This window comes from Ochotona princeps, chromosome X (genome assembly GCF_030435755.1).
Source record: "Ochotona princeps isolate mOchPri1 chromosome X, mOchPri1.hap1, whole genome shotgun sequence".
In the NCBI taxonomy this organism is placed as follows: domain Eukaryota; kingdom Metazoa; phylum Chordata; class Mammalia; order Lagomorpha; family Ochotonidae; genus Ochotona; species Ochotona princeps.
This window is the reverse complement of record NC_080865.1, coordinates 73271169-73290493: the sequence shown is the minus strand read 5'-3', so window position 1 is coordinate 73290493 and position 19325 is coordinate 73271169. Positions and strand designations below refer to the sequence as shown.

Here is a 19325-nt window from a genome sequence, read left to right as displayed (position 1 = left end):
AGCTCCCTGCTTGTGGCCTGGGAAAGCTCTTGAGGATGACCCAAAGCCTTGGGATCCTCCACCCACGTGGGGGACCCAGAAGAGGCTCCAGGCTACTGGCTTTAGGCTACTGGCTTCGGATCAGCGCAGCTCTGGCCTTTGCAACCACTTAGAGAGTGAATCAACTGACAGATCTTCCTCTCTGTCTCTCCTCTTCTCTGTATATCTGACTTTCCAATAATAATAATAAATACATCTTTGTAAAAAGAGAATCATCTAGAGTGTACTAAATGCTTGAGGAGATAGAAAAACAAATTACCTTGGCTCCAAGGGGTGGGGGGGATACCTAAACAAGGTAGGATATTCAAGGTAGAATAAAATATGAAACAAACAAGGGAGGTAAATCTGACTTGGACACTTGCAGACAGCTTCACAACAAAGAATGTTTAGATTGAGCCTCAAATGACATCTAGCATTTCAACAGGAAAATACAAAATATTTTTGGCTGTGGGTGCACCATGAACAAAATATCAATTCAGGGAGATAAAGAAGTACATGCCACAGGTGGCCAGATCAGAGAAAAACCAGCAACAATGTACTGGAAGACAAGGCCAAAAAAAGGTTGGGACTAAAATAAGAGATGATCATAAATCCTACAAAAAGAGTTTGTCTAAAAGGTTTATCTACCTCTGTGTCATGCCCAGTCTATGTGCCAGCTTTGACAGACTACCTAAACACTCTGCCAGAAAACCATTTAGAATCTACATGGAGATTCCCTGGGAAAGCAGGCCTATGGCTGATTAGCAATCAACACAGAAACTGTACCCAGCGAGCTGTCCACAATCCCTGCTGAAGGCACTGGGAGTTACAGGAGGTTTTTGAGAAAAGGAATGGATGGATCAGAAAAGCACCTAGAGGAGATAACATCAGTCAGCAGGCTGTTGTGATACGCTTGGTGATGATGATAAACTACCCAATGATCTAGGGCAGAGGAATCAGAGAAGAGAAGGAAGAGACAGATGGCAGAGATAATGACCAAAATCCTGATGACTCAGAGGCTGTGATGATGGTATGCAGGAAGAAGGGGAATGAAAACTTATTACGGATTCAGGGGATTTAACCTGGGGTCACTGCCTGGCCCATGGTGTCACTAACTAACACAAGGGGACTGAAGCAAGAGTATCCTTAAGAGTCCTTGTGCTTTGTATCCCAAATCCTTCTAACCACTTTACTTGGGATGCATAGCTTTTCAAATCCCCTTGAGTTCACTGCAAAGGAAAAAGCAAGATCTACATGGCTTGACACCCACACCATTTATGTAATACTACATACAAACCTACCATTCTCCCAGGTAGCAGACTACCAAGGAAATATCCATCAATATCTTACAAAAAAAAACAAGCTAATAAGCCTTTAAAGTTAGTGCTCATGAAAAAAATTTATTTGGGAGCCTGTGTTGTGTCATAGTAGGTGAAGATACCACCTGCACCACCAGCATCTCATAAGGGCATTGGTTTGAGTTCCAACTGCTCCACTTGCCATCTAGCTCCCTGCTAATGGCCTAAGAGAAGCAGCAGAGGATGGCTCAAGTGTTGGATTTTTGCGACCCACATGGGAGACCTGGAGGAAGCTCCTGGATCCTGGCTTAAGGCTCAAGCCATTACAGACATCCGGGAAACGAACCAGGGGCAGAAGATGTGCGTTTAATAAGTAAAATAATATTTTTTTTACAAAAACCATAATTTAGGATTGCATCCTGGTGAAGCACATTAAGCTACAGTTTATGATGCTGGCATCCATAGTAAAGTGCCAGGTTGTGTCTTGGCTTCCAATCCTGCACCTTGCTAATGGAACTGGGAGAGCAGAAGAAATGGCTCATGTGCTTGGCCCCTGACACCTGTGTGGGAGATCTGGATGGATTTCACTTTGTTTTACTTAATGTTTTCTTTTTTATGTGAAAGGCAAGTTCATTTTACATGTTTGATTTGATTCCCATACTTACTGCATAAGGGAAAATTGACAAAGATCACTGCTAAGTAACAGCTAACAGGCCTAACTTGTATTTACTAAACCTTGCTCTGCCCCACAGTTTTAAATTCTTCACATGCAGCCAAGCATTCAATTCTGAAAAAGAACCCCACTAAGTAGATACTATTAGTAGTATCCCCATTTCACAAAGATTTTGTTTTGTCTTGCAACAACACAAAAAATAATAAACTTTAAAGACTTCAAACACTAGTACACAGAAGGGCACAGAGATACCAACTAACTTGCCCAATACCACACAGCAACAAAATCACAGAGCTGGGATTTGAACCTGGCCAGTATAGCTCCAAAACCTATCCTCTTAAACTGCCACACTGTATCTTTTACTACAGAAGATAACTGAGATAGAGAGGCCTATCAACTCAACACAAATCCTCAGTTTTCTTAACCAGTTAGCAATGAACCTATAGTCAGGACCCAGGTCTAGCTAAGACTCCAAGTAACACTCTTCCCATTCGTTTATGTTGTTAACTGAAACAAGCTGGTCTGACCTCTCCGCCAGCACTGGCAGCTGATTTTGACCTTCTTCTTTTGTGGCTTCCATGGCTTCTGCTAGACAGAGGCTCTGAGTTCTGATTTTGGCCTCAGAAAAATTCCCTAGGCTCGCACACACTCCTTTGCTTGGTGAGAGAAGTGATGAGTTCAGTGACAATGTATCCATCCTGTTTGCATACATCCACACCCTGGAAGTTGGGCACACTGGCTGGGTCTGCAGGTTCACCAAGCACACGAAGCACACTGGTCTCTCAGAGCAGCAAACCACGAGGGCTTCAGGGCAAGGCTCCTCTGGGCAAGAGAGCAAAGAGAGGCAGAAAAGCCAATTGATACGGCAGTTGCTAAACCAGTCAGGTAGAGAGGGTGGCCTGCAGCCATGAAATCATTCACCACAGACTACAGGGGAAACCAGCACTCAGAAAACACAAGGTTTCTGCTTCTGCTAATCGCCTGTATGCTGGAGGGATGGATGGTAGAAGGAAGCCACATGGGATACCATAGAGACACGTTAATAAAGAGACAAAGTAAGTTAAGGGCACTAATTCTGCTTCGATTAAGCAGTGTGACTTTGGGCAAACCACTTTACATCTCTGGGTCTAGCTTGTTTGTTCATCAGGAAAATCAAGGGAGCAGAGAACTAGCTTATCTCTGAGGTTCCTTTCAGCTGACTTGACATAGCCCCATTGATTTAACAACCTGAGAAAAAAGCGCTAGAATATTCTGTGCCAACCGTCAACCAAAGAGAAAATCAGCTACAAGAAAGACAAAAAATACAAATGACCTTCATGAAAGGCTACAAATAAGGTAATATACAGGCAGTAGACTTAGCAACAGGTCTCCAGCATAATTAATGTGTACACAGAAATGTCATGACTTTTATTAGCACAACTTCTAACTTTGCAGAGAGTATAAAAGGAAAACTGAAAACTATAGTTTTCTGCCTCCTAAGTCTCTTTTTTGCCCACCAGACCATGTTCTAGCTTACTGCATTTTAAAGGTATGAAGGTAACCCCAAATGAGCACAGGGCACCACTTGCCCACAACAGGCAAGGACAATTATGTCTAGAAACAGAAGATCCACCCGCAAGGAAAAAAGGTAGAGAAAATGTTAGCAACTGGAGCTTGAATAAAGCCACTCAATTCACTGCCAATTACCCAGGGAAAGGGAGGGGGGGCAGCAACAGGTGCAGACCACAATGTACTTTGAACTTTGTTTTTCAGAACAGATCCAAAGCAGGGAGTAAGAAATTTAGGAAGATGATCCTAGCCTGGTTTCCACATGCAGCCATCTGAGCAAATACCACCCTGGCTGTGAGACACAGCCAGATACCATCCAGCTGGTCGGGAGATCCTGTGACATGGCAGGCGGCACAATTTTTTTTTATATAGATCTGGTTTTTATTAGAAAGGCAGATAAGATTTACATGGAGAAGCGGATACAGAAAGATCTCCCATCCGCTGGTTCACTCCCCAAATAGTCACAATGGTCGGAGCTGAGCTGATCCCAAGCCAGGAGTTTCCTCCAGGTCTCCCACATGGGTGCAGGGTCCCAAGGCTTTGGACCATCCCGTACTGCTTTCCCAGGCCACAAGCAGGGCACTGGAAGGGAAGTGGAGCAGCCAGGACATGAACCTGTGCCCATATGGGATTTTGGTGCTAGCAAGGTAACAATTTATGTATAGAGCAATCACACTGGGCTCCCAGACCACCCATCCTTCTCTTTGGCCTAATAGTAACCCCCAACTCCCATGTCCAAGACAGTATCTCTCTAGGAGCCTGTCACAGGGAGAACAGCCAGGAGGGTCAATCAGTCTGTGTAGCTCTCTGGGTAGAAGTACCACAAGCAAACAAGGAAACCTGACCTTGGCTTGGTGCTATGTTACAAAGCTATTCTGAGGAAAGCCAAGCTAGAAGGTCAAAGAGCGTGAGCTGCCGTTCAGCACAATGGAGATCCGAAGGCAAAGCCAGCCCTTTCCTCAAAAGAGTCAGGATTCCTGGGGGGACTGGGACACCAAGAAATCAGGAGAAATGTTCAAGTGAAGTGGTAGCAAAAGGAAGCCCCCAAGGACCAAAGTGTGAAAGACAATGAGGCATGTGTGCATAAGATCCTCGGCAGCATTTCTGCAAGGTGTACAGAATTAAGTACAGCAAAGAAAATAAGGTTTCAAGAGAGGCACTGGAATAGCTGGGACTTTCAAAAGGAAAAAGAAAGAAACTCTCAGGGCCAATGCCATGGTATAGTAGGCTAAGCCTCAGCCTCAGTCTGCAGCACCAGCATGGGTTCCAGTTCATTTCCCAGCTGCTCTACTTCCAATCCAGCTCCTTGCTTACGGCCTGGGAAAGCAGGAGAAGATGGCTCAAGCTCTTTGGTGGGAAACTTAAAAGAAGCTTTCCAGCTCCCAACTTCAGACCCACCCAGCCCTGGCCATTGCAGACATTTGAGGAGTAAACCAGCAGAGAAAACCTGTGTCTCATTCTGCATCTACTTCTCCCTCTTTGTAACTCTGCCTTTCATATATATATCTACACACACATATATACACATATATACACATACATACGTGTGTGTGCATTTTATGTATGTATTTTAAAGCAAACTCTGAACCAATGCAAACCAACAATAAGCAAGTGCTGATGCAAAGAGTACCCTTTGCTAAAAATCTTTAGGTTTCAGAATGAGTGACCTATAGCTAACTTCCAAAGGGCACTGTTTGTTTCAGAAATGCCCTCTAAATCAGCTACTTCCAAGGAACCAGGATTCTCATAGAAAACCCAACCCTAACCTTCTGAACTCTAAGACTAAACAGAAAGTCTGTTTACCTGTAATGTTGGGATACGACCAAGAGCCTTCGAATAGCTACTCCCTACTCTAGGGTGGTGAGTCAGCAGATCAAGGCCTAGGCTCTGGGTGGCTGCATGGAAACGTGACCTACCTGGAGCAACTAGTGGTTTGGGTCCCAGGGCACACTCTAAACTGAAGCACAATAACTGCTCTTGAAGCTAGAAGCTTCTACCTGTTTTCCCCCACCTGGAAGGGAAAATTATCATTTGTTTTTTCTATCTACTGATGCATAATGTAAGGCACAATGAACCCTGTTCCTGCAACTAGCGCATTTTCCAAGACACTGTGCTTCTTGTTCTATTAACATAATGGTCCACTTTAAACTTGTCTTTCTTCTAAGAGCTCTTGGAGTGGCCTTTTCTCCTCCAGTAATTATCTAACCCTGGTAACAGACGGCACTAGACAATGTTGCACTACCCTTAATTGAAAAGAAATTAATAAAAGAGTAAAAATAAATCCATTCACCTGTCTCAGACCACTTCAGTACCCTCACCCTCCCCCAAAAAACCGCTGCTTTCATACTTCTATCATCTACTCATTGGTTTCCTAGACTACCAATCTCAAAATAGTTGGCATTATGCAGTCAACCTATTGATGAAACACAGTAATAATTCAGCCAAAAGACTAAGTAAAGCCAAGCTTCCTACAATTGAGAGCCAACCTGCAAAGAACTGGGCACTGTAAAGTCACCACCTTCTCATTTCCCACAAAACTCTCCCTAGGCTGCCTTGAGCCCAGCACTCTTGTCCCATAGAGATGACTATGTAGCTGCTTACTCCATAAAACCACTATCTTTTTCCCATGAAAGAAGTCAAGGAAGATTTTCCTGGTTGACATTCCGTTCTGTGCCAAATCGCTACTATTGTATTCTAACATGAGGCACCACAGCTCACAGCAACAGCCATAGTGACAATGATACTACTATCATTGTCATTGCCATCTGGTAGTAGCTGTTATCATAACCACCATCACTGCCTTCATGAGAACTAAAAATCCATTGATTGCTTGACCATGTGCCAAATATTACCTTTAGTGATTTATTAATATTTTCTAAGTTTTTTGTTACTTAATCCTCAGAATGATCCCTAATTAAGTACAAGTATTACGTTGATAAAATGTAGAAACCCAAATTCAGAGAGGTTAGGTCCCTTGTAGAGGTTTTACAGAGCTAACACAAGGATTTTTTTTTATTATTAATTACACTGCATTATGTGACACAGTTTCATAGGCTCTGGGATTCCCCCCACCCCTCCCTGTACCCTCCCCCCATGGTGGATTCCTCCACCTTATTGCAGTATTACAGTTCAAATTCAGTCAAGATTCTTTCATTGTTAAGAACCTCAACTGAATTTGAACTGTGGTAATGCAACAGGGTGGAGGAATCCACCATGGGGGGAGGGGTTGGGGGAATCCCAGTGCCTATAAACTATGTCATATAATGCAATGTAACCAATAAAAAACATATATAATAAAAAAAGAAAAATGAATTATAATACAGAAAAAAAAAGATTCTTTCATTGCAAGCATATGCCAAGCATAGAGTCCAACATCTTATTGTCCAGATAAATTCAACAGTTTCTTGGGGAGACCATCTCTGGTCTGAAGGCAGAGCTGGCAGAATATCATCCCAATCAATTTAAAGCCACAGCATAACATCAACAACAATTTACAACATTATGGAATTAATTGACATGGTATTGAATAATCAATATGTTAAAAATGCAAGTTCTTAACGATATCCTGTGACTACTTTATTGACATTTCAATTTTAATTTATATACAACCAGCTTCTATACACCTTAAAATGGCTATAGGGTACTATTCAGCTGTCTCGTGTCTATTTTCATTTTGGTATTTAGCAGTTTATAGTATTGAAACATAATTTTGCTGATCTTGGCAGATTTTAGGATAGTCTAAACTGGCTTATAACTCTAACAATGCATATGTCAACAGTTGAGGTGCAGAACAGTTTTAGGAGGGGTGTGCAGAGAAATCTTCAATACCCTAGTGAGGAGTAACTAATCTTTGTGTCCTACCTAGTAAGGTATGTAACACAAGGATTTGAAATAAGATCCTGACAAGTCTATCGCCTGTACTCATAGCTGGTACACCACCACCATCTTAAAATACACAGTAGTACCATTAAAACTATTACAATTTACTGACATTTCATGAGTACACACAATGAAACAGAACTTCTGCATGCTTGATTTCAGTTATTCCATTCAATTGCAACTCTATGTGGTAGGTCCTGTTATCAGTCTCTTTTCAGAGGTGAGAGTCTCTGAGATTCTGAGAAGTAAGTATCCTGATTCAGAGGTTCAAGGAAGAAAGGAAGGTACCATGGTGATGGAGCTCAAATTCATACCCAAGAAATATGGCCAACAGGTTCAACCCACTAAGGTGAACTTGCACTAGGAAACATGGACATTTTTACTGCCCTACTTAAAATACTTGCTGTGTCTCCACACAAATCTACAGGTTGCCAGCAAGAATTTCACAAGTCAAGGCCAATAAAGGTGCCTGGGTACCATTTCTGGGTACATGCCAATAACTGAGGTCTAATGAATCTAGGGAAAGAGGATCAAGACTCTTTTTTTGACCTGTCTCCTTACCACCCCCCCCCCCCCATTGCCCTCAACCTGATTTCTGAAGATAACACTTAACCATCAGCCTCTACTAATGCTCTGCCCAGGACATGTAATAACTGTTTACCAGGGGCTCCCACAGCCACATTTAAGGGCCTTAATGTGCAATCTGGCTCTGCGCCTTATTTAATCAGTACCTGAATGAAACGTCTCTTCGCTAGCAACAGCCAGAGCAGTCAAAGATGCTTTACAAACACAGCTGGCTGACTGGCAAAGGTGAGTCAATTCACAACACAACACACCTCAAGTCTACCCAACTCCAGTGTGTGATGGAGATGCGAGATGAACTGATAGCCCTGGCCTAGAATTAGAATGGGCTCAGGCTTCACTTCACCTCTGGAGTACCCAACTCCTCCCTCACCTGCACACCTCAACATGTGCTCCTTCAGTGAATCTGGCCAGTCCTCTCTGACCTGGCTCCTGCCATGCATGGCCTTCCATCAGGATCCCTCTGCTCAGGAAAAGCTTTATGCTGCTCTTCCTCCCCTGGCACTTCCACTAGCAGTTACCCAAACCAACTGAGAGCCTCTAAGGACCTTGACACCTCACACACTGATCACTGTGTGAGCCCTGTTCTGGGCTGCACAGAAAAAGCTGAGGAAACACTGAAGTCTATTGCCCAGAAGAGGAATCCCTGCCGGGTCTTCAGGCTAACTGCTGCACTCAAGCACATCTGAGGGGGACTGACAGTAATGTTTTGGGGTCCAGCAAGCATGGTGTTAAGACACTGACAAGCCCAGTTCTTTTGGTATGTGTGGGGGAAGGAAGAAACCAAAACCTGGGTAAGGAACATGGGAAAGTACATCTGCCCAGAATCAGGCTGGGGCAACAGGGTGGCTCCATTAAATTCAATCTCTTTCCGATGCCTATTTGGGTTCATGCATGATGCACTCAAGCTTAATACAAACCTCTTCCTGATAGAATAGGTATTTTGAATTTGTAAAAGGAGTCTTTAGAGATTGACATACTCAGGCAGGAAGTGAGCTTACATGGCATTGGTCATCAGGAAAGACTTTGAAACGGTGAAGAAGAAATATGAAAATGTAAGGTAGAGAGATGGCATCATGTTTAATCAGTTCTGCTGTGGACCTCAATCAGGATATCCACTATCCCATAAGTCACTAGAAAGCATCTCCTTGTTGCAGGTGCTATGTCTACTACCTTCCCCATTTCCTGTAGTTAATGTCTGTTCACTTACCTTACTGACTTGTGTGTCTATCCTCAACAGAGTGGGTCCTCTTCAGGCCAGCACTGACAACACAGTTCTACATCTTGCAAGTCACCTACCTAAGATTCACAAGGATCTGCAGTTTTCTTATCAAGAGCCCAGAAATGGCAGCACATCGCTAGAGATTGACTTGGTTTTCCAAGGGAGAAAGAGGAAGTTTTCCCTGAAAATAATATGTAAATGACTCCAAGTTAACAGGCCAGAAACTTCTCTGTGATGGAGACAGCAACTCTGTACCTTTGCAAATAGTGCTTCATAAGCATAAAATTTCCATCCTCTCTCCATCACCCAACAGACTCTAATCATTCATGGATACTCACTTAGCACTTCCTGGATCCAAGTCCTGTTCTAGGCACTAAAAGAGAGAACAAGACCAACAAGGGTTCTGGTCCTCATGGAGCCAACATGCCTGCTTCATGAACCAACCCAAATGGCACTTCCCCATGGAAACATCCCTTAATGGCACTAGGAAAAAGAACACCTTCTTTCTCCTCTCTGCTCTGTTGAAATTGGTAACCCTCTATATGAGAGTGTAGTTTGGTTGATCTGTTTCACTTGTCTCTTCTAAACTATGAACAGCTTGAGGACCAAGGCTTGTTCTTATTTATCTGCCTCTCCAAAGCCCAGCACCAATGTGGGACACATTCTACGCGCCTGATAAATGTTTGTGGAATGAATGCAAGGATGAAGAAATTCTCATGAGCATTGAAAGACAGAGTCCCGTACATGGAGAATTTGCATGCAACAATCATATGTCAATCTTTCCTCTTATTAGCAGCAACTGGGAAGGAAGGATTGGAAGGCCTTGCTAAAATGTCCTGTTCATATAACTCAGAATTGCCAAACAAGTCACTGGGGCTCTACAGTTACTTGTTTTTATTTCTTTCTTTGAAAATTACTTATTTTTATTTGAAAGGCAGGAAGACAGAGACAGAGAAATATCTTGATCTGCTGGTTCACTCCCCCCACAGGTCTGCAACAGTTGGAGGCAGGCCAGGCAGAAGCCAGGAACTCATCCCAGGCCTCTGACACAAGTATCGTGGACCCAAGTACCTGAGACATTGTCTACTGCCTGCCAGTGTGTGCAACAGTAGGAAGCTGGAATCAGAAGGCATACTCAATCTCAGGCATTCTGATACGTGATGCAGGGACCCCACCAAACAGCAGCTTAATATTTGCAGCAAACATCTATCTCCTCAATAGTAGTCTTAAAACCCATCTTACAATAACTTAAGATCCTGAACTGCTAATTTGAACTACATCCACATGAACACAGATGGGCTCTGAGAAAAATGAATGTCTTGCCTACAGGCCAACCAGACTCTTCTCAGTCAAAATGTCTCTCAAAATGGGGGTTAAGGCTCACCAGCATTAGAATTCCCTATGAGCTTGTTGTATATGTAAATTCCCATTCTCATCCTAGACCTGTTCAGAATGACTGTAGGAGAGACCAAACAAGCTTCCGAGGAATTCTGTGCCAAATGAAGTTTGACAAACAAGCTCTCCATATCCACAGTATCTTCACAGCTGTTCACCCTGCCACTGGCAAGAGAGGACTTTCTGAGACAAGATATAAGGGGCCTTCAGTTTATTTTGGTAGAAAATATTTTGAGGACTATGAATATAAGGGGTCTTCAAAATGTGCTTGGGAAGTGCATATTATAAAAATATATATACATAGATTTTTCAGTTTTGCACCAAAATAAATGTCTTTCAATTCCATTTTCCATGACGATTTAAGTACCCTTATACTCTCAAAAATAGGAAAGACTGAAAGAAGGTGAGAAATACAGTCCTTCTTCCATTGGGCATCGAACCGAGATGTGACAGCAATGAGCTACATGCTGAAAACACAGGAGGGGAGAAAAAGGACAAATACGTCACTAGCTTAACAACATTTTTTTAAAATGTGATATTAAAGCAGGAAGGGAATAAAGTTGGCGTGTCCAGATGTCAACTACAGAATTAGGATGAAGATCTAACAGTATCATTTCCTGATTGGGACTAAAGTAAGCAGATACTTTGGGCGACGAGTGGGCCACACTTACAAAAAGCAGCTCTCTGTGATAGAAATTCTAGAAAAAGATTGTGAGCTGGAGCTGGTCTGCCTTTCTTTTGTTTGGTCATATCAAAACAAGCAGGAATTTTCTCTTCATGGACACAGGACACACAGAAGCTGTGTCCCTGGGATGGCAGAGGAGCCTAGACAGGGCAATCAAAGGGATCAAAAAGGAAAGCAAAAAGTCGGTTTCATCAGGCATTCTTTCCCAAGCACATGTCAGACAATAAATGTACATGTACTGCATTGTATTCAGCTCTGCAAGGAGTAACACTTAAAAACAAAACTGTGCCCAGTACATTTATCTCATCTACCTGCTTCCACACCTGGACCCCCACTCCATCCTAATTGGAGGCCCACTTGGGGATCCATCCCTCTCAACTATGTTAACAATTGAAAATAAAAATAAAATTATTTTTAAATGAAAACAAAATTTTATATGAAAAAGTATTATGTTAAACTGTGCCCAGTAACAATGGGGACAGAGGAAATATGCACAAACAACTCATAAAACACAAGAATATCTATGCATTTAGAAAGAGACCAGTCTTCTGAGTATTTAGAAGGCAGGGAAGCAGTGGAGGAAAGGTGTTAGTAAAATGAGTACAAGAACTGGTGTCAGGTCAGGTTCTTCAGGAAAAGCTTGACAAAGGTGAGTCTTCAGAGGAGTATTTATAGAGGGAAGGAACCCCCAACATGTCCCACGTGGACGAAAAGAAAGGTCACACATCTATGGCAAACAGACAAAAATCCGGGGAGCCTGGGATCATCCACTGGATACAGGTCAACAACACACTGTTATTTAAAAGCAAGCACAGTGCTATGATGTACTAACAGGTGCACGGCATGGAAAAAAAAAAAAAGACAGGAGATAAGTCTTGCTATTTCCTATGGGATGAACCTACAGTAAAAGAATCCAGTTTTATATAGTGTTTATTTGAAAGGTACATAGACACGGGCAAGGATCCAGAGAAATGCAAGGGAAAATACTAGAGAGAGCCTTCACTAGCTATCAGAAAAGGGGAAAAGGAGTTGAGGATGCCAATCTTTAAGTCTGAAGTCAAGCTATGTTAGTCATCTGCCAGCTTTAATCAGCTTTGTCCAGCTTCTGTGTTTAAGCAACCACACAATTTTTCAGAGGATTAAAATGTTTTGTTTCCAATTGGCCCATTTCATGGAAAAGACTTAGCTAGGAAAAGGTTAAATATTATGCTCAGGCTCCTGTACCAATTCGTGAACAAAACTAGCATCATGATTTTAAATCCCAAGGCTAACAGTGGGTTGTTTAATCTGCCAATCCATACCACCTCTCTTTGTAATGGAAGCCCCCATACACTGTAGCAATGAAAGATGAAAAATTTCTTTGCAAATATCCTGGGAACAAAGCAAACTAAAAAGGAATGTCATGCCTCGCTACCAAGGCCCATATAAACATCATCCCCTTATGCCCTCTGTGGACCAATGACACAGGGCACAGTCCATCTGATAAGCTATAACCAGACAGTTGGATCCCATGTTGTGTCCATCACTCATCGACGTCAGTTCCAAGCAGTGACAGTGACCAGTGTCCCAGAGAACAAATGGGGCATGAGAAGGTATGCCTCCTCTGAAGGCAAGAGGGAAAAACAGGAAGCCTTTTTCTTCACTCCATCAGTTTTTCTGTAAAACAAATCCATCTCATAACAACTGGAATGCACTAGTGTGTTTTCAGTGAATTGCAAAGGGTGTCACCAATAGCTCAGGATTTCTCTTTGCTTCTAATAAGGAGAAGGAAAATAACCAAACATAGTACCAAAAGCAGGTAAGCCATATGGGGTGGAAATCAAATTTCCACTACATTATAAACACAGTAACTCAGGAGCTCAACTGTCTAATTCTGCACCTGCAAGCACCAGCATCTCATATGGGCAAAGTTTTGTGTCCTAGCTGCTCCACTTCTGATCCATCTCCCTGCTTATAGGGAAAGCAGAGGAAGCTGGTCCAAGTCCTCCCACATGAAAGACCCAGAAGTTCTTGACTCCCAGCGTTGTTACCAATTCAGGATCAGCTCAGCTCCAGCCATTTGCAGCCACTTGGGGAGTGAACCCACAGACAGAATATCTTTCTCTCCACCTCTCCTTCTCTCTGTGAACCTGCCTTTCCAATAAAAATAAGTAAATCTTGGAAGAAGAAAACAGCAAATCAAGTAGCAGTGCCAAATCTCAAAAAGGAAGTATTCAGTACCTCTGGCCTAAAAGTGAGGTTAAGTGGCACCAATTATTATTTGCCACATATCCAACCTGAATACAGACCACCTTATGTACATGGACATGAAGGGTTAAACAGCACATGTTGTATTCCACAAAGTTCACTGACAAATTGGGAGATGTTAGCACAGGCACATACAGAACCAACAGAAACTGAACAACACAGCAGGTTGTTCAATTCCTAATCTGATCTCCAATTTCTTAAGACAAAGACAACACAACAGGACTCATGAAAGATACAGGGCCACTAAGTTGCTACCACCAATCTTTACAGATACCATCAAGCTATTAGGCGTTTTAAACCAGACTTTTAAGACTCAAACAGCTATGAGACTCTCATCCTACTAATCCTACTTCCCAGTGTGGCAAGTCAGTCCTAAAGGCACTTTTGCCTCAACACCGTTCAGTGGTTTTTTAGCAAAACAGCATCGACATTCAAATTCATTCCTGGTCACCCAAACACCTGTCAAAGTCTTACCCAAAGGGGACCATACTTGCAGAAATACTTACTGGCCTAATTGGTAGACACAGCCTATCTACAAGGAGTCTAACAGAGAAACCTGACTGCAGAAATACACATCAAAAACAAAATTCAGACCCAAGTACTGCCCTTCCTTCTGTTCCTAAAGTTGGCAGTCACACACAGGCAGCACGACTATGACAAGGATCTGCATGACAAGGTCTAGCAAATGGATATTTTTCAGACTGAAAAATGGGAGGTGAGGAAATTAACCAATTATCCTCCAACTCCCCTCTTTTCTGGGAGAGAATAAAGTCACCTTTGTTACAAACTTACCCTAACTGAGGAAGAAGGACTTGCTACAAAGTCAAAATTGAGTCACCCTCTTGCAAGACACACACCAGACAGGTTTCTGTGAAGCCACTGCTTGCACTCCAGGTGAGGCTCCTTTTCCCTGTCAGAACTTGTAAACTTCTCCAAGTTATGTGTACAATGTAGCTAAATTCAGCCAATTAACTTACCAAAGCAGGCTACAAGATTTCTCTATCAAAGGTACACAGACACAGGAAACATTTGCCTATGTTTCTTCAGGCCTAAATCAATGTGTCATAACCCTAAAGAAGATCTTACATAGGAAAGTACCTTTTAAACAGCAAAGTGCTAGCCAAATGTCAGGTAATATTAACTATACACATGATCATTAGTCATTGCTACAACTAAGTCAGGAGATGATTTGCAACTAATGGCTATTATTTTTTTAGGATTCATATCGACTTTTAGAAAAAAAAAAAACATGCATCCTTGTTTCCTGGAAAGAAACATATGGAGGGTATGGAAAAATTGGATTCCTCAAAGGCAAAGCTTCCCCAGCAGCCTAGAGGATATTTATTTAAACAAAGCAAAACAGTGACTTAAGGATCACTGGTAGGACTTCAGAATTCCTCAGCTTTCTGTCCCCAGCCTACATCTGTCAGAACTTAAACTAAGCACACGTCAGCAGGAAATGCTGACAGATGACCAAAAATATCAGCCCACAGTCCCCCAAATAGCCACCTCTCCTCCAAGAGCCATCATGCTCTGGATACATCCCCAAGGGTGGCCTGGCTGGGTTGACTTCACTGGGGAGACAGAGGAAGAGCAAAGAATGATCACCTGACCTCTCCGGGGAAGGAAAAAGCTTCCTTCTCCTGCACAAGAAGTCAAAATCATTTCAGAATAACTCTCCATCAGATCCCCACCTGCTCCTTAGAAAGTAATGAGGACAAAGTAACAAATCACTGAACATGAAATGCCAAGAGCTAGCAGTATAAGCCGGCATTTCAGAGATGGACACACCAAGATCCAGCAAGAGTGTTATACTCAAAATCACCTAATTAATGCCAGAACTAGGTCTCCCAAGTCTTCCAAAAGCCTCTAAAATCTTTCCTCCAAAAATCCTGGCATTGCCAGGTTTGCCATCATCAAACCAACAGCAGCCCTGGTCAAGCTGAATTTAGTCCTTTGTTAGCCCTCTAGATATATTCTGGCCAGAGGCCTCAAGACTGCTTTGTAAGAGGAGGCACTCTCTGATCCGCACCACCTGTCATCCTAAACAAGCACTCCTGTCCCAAGAGCCTGACACTGTGGCGGCTGAGATGAGTTTTTTCCTCTCATTAACAAAAAGCCCATTCATTAAAAAAGAAGGAGCAGGAGGAGAAGAAGAAGAACAAAGAGGACTGGCTCCAATGGACACAAGAGGTCTAGCTGGGACAGCCGTGAACTTGCTATGAGTGGCATTATTTCCCAAGAAGCACTCTCCTCCAAAAACATTTCCTACCCCTGCTCTCTGCTCAGGGCTCACAGCCACCCCAGTAACAGGAGCCTCTCTTGATTCCAAAGCCATCCCTATGTCATCATCACCACATCAGCAAGACAGCAAGGGGACCGAGATCACTAGCTACACCTTCCAGAATGGGAAACTGAGGCCAGGAATCTGCAATCAAATGAATTCAGAGGAACACAGAGCTAGCAAGTATTTGAGTCAGGAGACAGCACCACAGTCATATGTCTGGGACTTCCCTCAAATCAAACCCTCCCCCACTGCCACCCACATTTCAGGATTGACAGCTTGCAACCCCAAGGAGTGCGGGTTTGCTGTCCAACCCAGCCACTAATTCATCTTTTGGCTGCAGGCACAGACCCTCCTATTCCTGGAGCCCCACCAGGGCTGTAAAAATGGAGATGATAATCTCAACCTCTTGCCCCACACAGGGTTGTCACAAGTCTCCTGAGAATACCCTCCCAGAACCACAAAAGCAACAAGCCTCTGATGACAGGCACGCAAATTGGCCCTGAAAAAAACACACCAGGTTTTCCATAGCCTGAAAATCTGAAAAAAAAAAAATGCTGGCATTCCTCTCGGCCCTACCTCCTCCTCCATGATTCAATAGCTTTAGAGCATCTCTCCGCACAGGCTCAATGCAGCCAGACAGGCTCAGTCTTGGTCCTCACCCAGAGTATTTTTATTGCTCTGGCATCTCTCCTTTTCAATCCCACTTGGGTTGCTGCAAGCACTGCTAATGACTGGGACGGGGAAGGTAAAGAAAGCAGCTCTCCAAGCACCTTGAAACTGGTACCACAGAAGGCAGAAAGCGAGTCAAACATGGAGAGGTTGGCAATAAATAGATACTCTCTACACCACAGAGAAGCAGCACCAGCCCCAAGTTCATGAGGCAGACTGGGACCTCTTAGTGCACTTAAGTAGGAGCTGGGTTCTCCTTCAGATCCTTACAACTAACCCTAAAAGCATAAACTCCCAAGTGAAAGAGAAAGCCATAAAAGTATCCCCTGCACTGCCACCACCAGGTATCCACAGCAGGGACAAGGAAGCATATGTGACACCTCCAGGAAACAGTGTCAGCAGGCCACTGGGAAATGAACTAACACAGAAGGTCAGGAGACTGGGCCATGGTCCACAGTGATTCAGACAGGCACCTGGCTGGGGTAGGACTTCCTGCTTGTATGAGGCCAGGGCAGGGTTGGGACGGATAAGGAGGGGAGAGGCAGTGGCCTGAGTGCCAGGCTTTCCTAGGGTTCAGCATAAGCTTCCTCATCTCCACTGTGGCCGATGCAGAGTGCAAAGGTGAGACAAAGCCGAATCAGAAATCTTTTAGCACCAAGGCAGTCAGTCATTGGAAAACTCGTTTGAAGGGTCCCACTTCCCCGCAATGATGAGGTGCTCTACACAACCCGGAGTCCTGAGCACACAATTGACGCTTATCACTTAGGTGGCCCAGGAAAAAGTCAACACACTCACATGCATCATGGTGACCAGGTGACAGGGGTTGAGCAGGTAGATGACGGTCCTGGTGGCGAACTTAAAGCCCACCTCCACCCCGAAGATCAGGCACAGGGCTACTAAGAGCAGATTCTTGCTCAGGCTCTCCTTGCCTTCCTCTGGCCGCTGGGTCACCTGCTCTGGCTGGCTGGCATGGCCACCCCTACCGTCCTCCTCCTTCGTCTGCCTCAGGATGTGCCGCAGAGCCACCAGGATCTCCAACACGGCCAGGGTCAGCACCACCACACTTTCCAGCAGCCGCTGCTGCCAAGAGAGGAAGGCAGCACAGTCGGGGCCCCCATTGCCTGCAAAACTGGGGTCCACGCCCCCATAGAGCCAGTCCAGCAGATTTTGGTAGCTATACCGGGACATGATGCAAAGTGCTTGCCCTTGCCCACTGTACAGGAAGCAAGAGCTAGATGCAACACAAGCCCTGGGGGTTGCCCGGGGGAGGGGTGGAACATGTAAGGAGGGCACACCCCCGCACCCCCCTCCCAGACACCGGGGCACCAAGAGCAGAGAAGGGGACGCTACACGCGAGGCCCGGGGTACAGTGCTGGCTCTAAGGTCCCCACGGCTGTCTGGGGAGCCCCCCGCGCTTCTCCAGTGGCCACCAACGAGGCAGGGTTGAAAGGAGCCGTTGGCCAATCTAAAAGGAAGGAGAGGAAAAAAAAAAAGGTCTCAAAGAGGCAATTGCATCGGGAATTACGAAGCGGGGAGGGGCAAGTAGCAAGGGAAGAAAAGGGGAACAGGAGCAGTGGTGAAGCAAGCAGGACTCAAGGGGACGCCACAGGCTGACAGGGTCAGGGCAGGGCGCATCTTGGGGGACCCAGTAGTGCAGAGGGAGCGAACCTAGGCAGCAGGGGCTGGGGGTTGGGGGGGGGGAGCGGAGCGGCACTAGGGTGAGAGCGCAGGGACACGCGGAGGCTAGGAGAGCTAGCGAGGGCCGGGAGGGCGGGGAGGGCGACGGGAAGGGCAGGGACTCCCGACTCCTTGTCTCACGCACTCCACAAGGGGGGATGGCTTACTCCTGCAACCGCGTGGCCGTCTCTGTCCCCAGCCAGCAACTTCCCCGCCACGGGCCCCCTCCAGCCCATTTAGAGCCGTCCTGGTCCAGCCTCCCGCCCCCGGGTACACCCTCCCCGAGTCCCCAGCTCCACCCCTACCCCACCCCCCGCCCGCCCTCCGGGCAGCACCACCCCCAGCCCGCCGCCCGCCCGGGACAGCAGCAGCGGCGGCAGGAAGCCGGGCAGGGAGGGCTGGAGGCCGGGCCAGCCCCGGGGGGGGGGGGGGGCTGGGCTCCCCGACGGCCGCCTCCCGCCTCCCTCCGCGATGCATCTTCCCCCGCCTCCCGCCCGAAGCCCCAGGACCGGCCCGCCGCGCCCCTCGGGGCTCCACTCACCAGGCAACTGGACTCGCGGGCCGCGGCTCCGGCGAGCGCTCGGCTTGCGCGCTCTGGGCGCCGGGCGCTGGGCTCCCCTGGCGGCCGCAGCCGCCGCCGCCGCCGCGCTCGGCTCCTCCTCCCAGCCTTCCTCCCCCTACAGCGGCGGTGTTCGCTTCCTCCTTCTTCTCCTCCCTCTCTCCTCCCCCCACTTCGTCGCCACCTCCCTCCTCTCGGACCGGTGAAGCTTCTCGCCGTCCCCCTCACTCCCACCCCAGCGCGCGCCCCACACGCCCAGTGGCCGCCAGTACCCGCCTCGCCTTCTCCCCGGTGCTGCCTCCGGCCGCCGCCGTCCCCCCCGCCCCCTAGCTTCCCTAGCGCGTCCACCATTCACACCTCCCGCTCTCCCTCCCCCGGCGCAGTCTCCGCCTCCTTCCTCCTCCTGCCCGGCCTGCCTCGTCTGGTTCACTCGCGGAGCCTGCACGCGTGCACCGCCACCCTCCTCCGAGGCGACCGCGTCCCCGAGGCGCCTCCTCGGGTCGATCCCTGCGGGCGGGCTGCCAGGCGGACTCCCCTCCGGCTCTGGGCCCTCAGGTTCTGTGTGACCTGGAACCTGAGCAGGCAC

The 19325-nt window shown here is 46.1% G+C and overlaps 1 protein-coding gene across 4 annotated transcripts in view; it reads right to left on the bottom strand.

Annotated features, from left to right (window-relative positions):
• TMEM164 (transmembrane protein 164) overlaps positions 1-18874 on the bottom strand; it is a 163477-nt gene extending 144603 nt beyond the window's left edge. The window contains exons 1-2 of one of the 4 annotated variants that reach the window (XM_058659113.1): positions 18722-18874; positions 17299-17968 (exon numbers count right to left, since the gene is read on the bottom strand). In XM_058659113.1, the coding sequence (XP_058515096.1) occupies positions 17299-17691 (393 nt within the window). In that variant the 5' untranslated portion in view covers positions 17692-17968; positions 18722-18874. Of the gene's footprint in view, positions 1-17298; positions 17969-18347; positions 18550-18721 lie in introns of those variants that run through there. The other 3 variants (XM_004590184.4, XM_058659114.1, XM_058659115.1) reach the window with 3 other exon arrangements.
• Between the last annotated feature and the right edge of the window lie 451 nt (positions 18875-19325).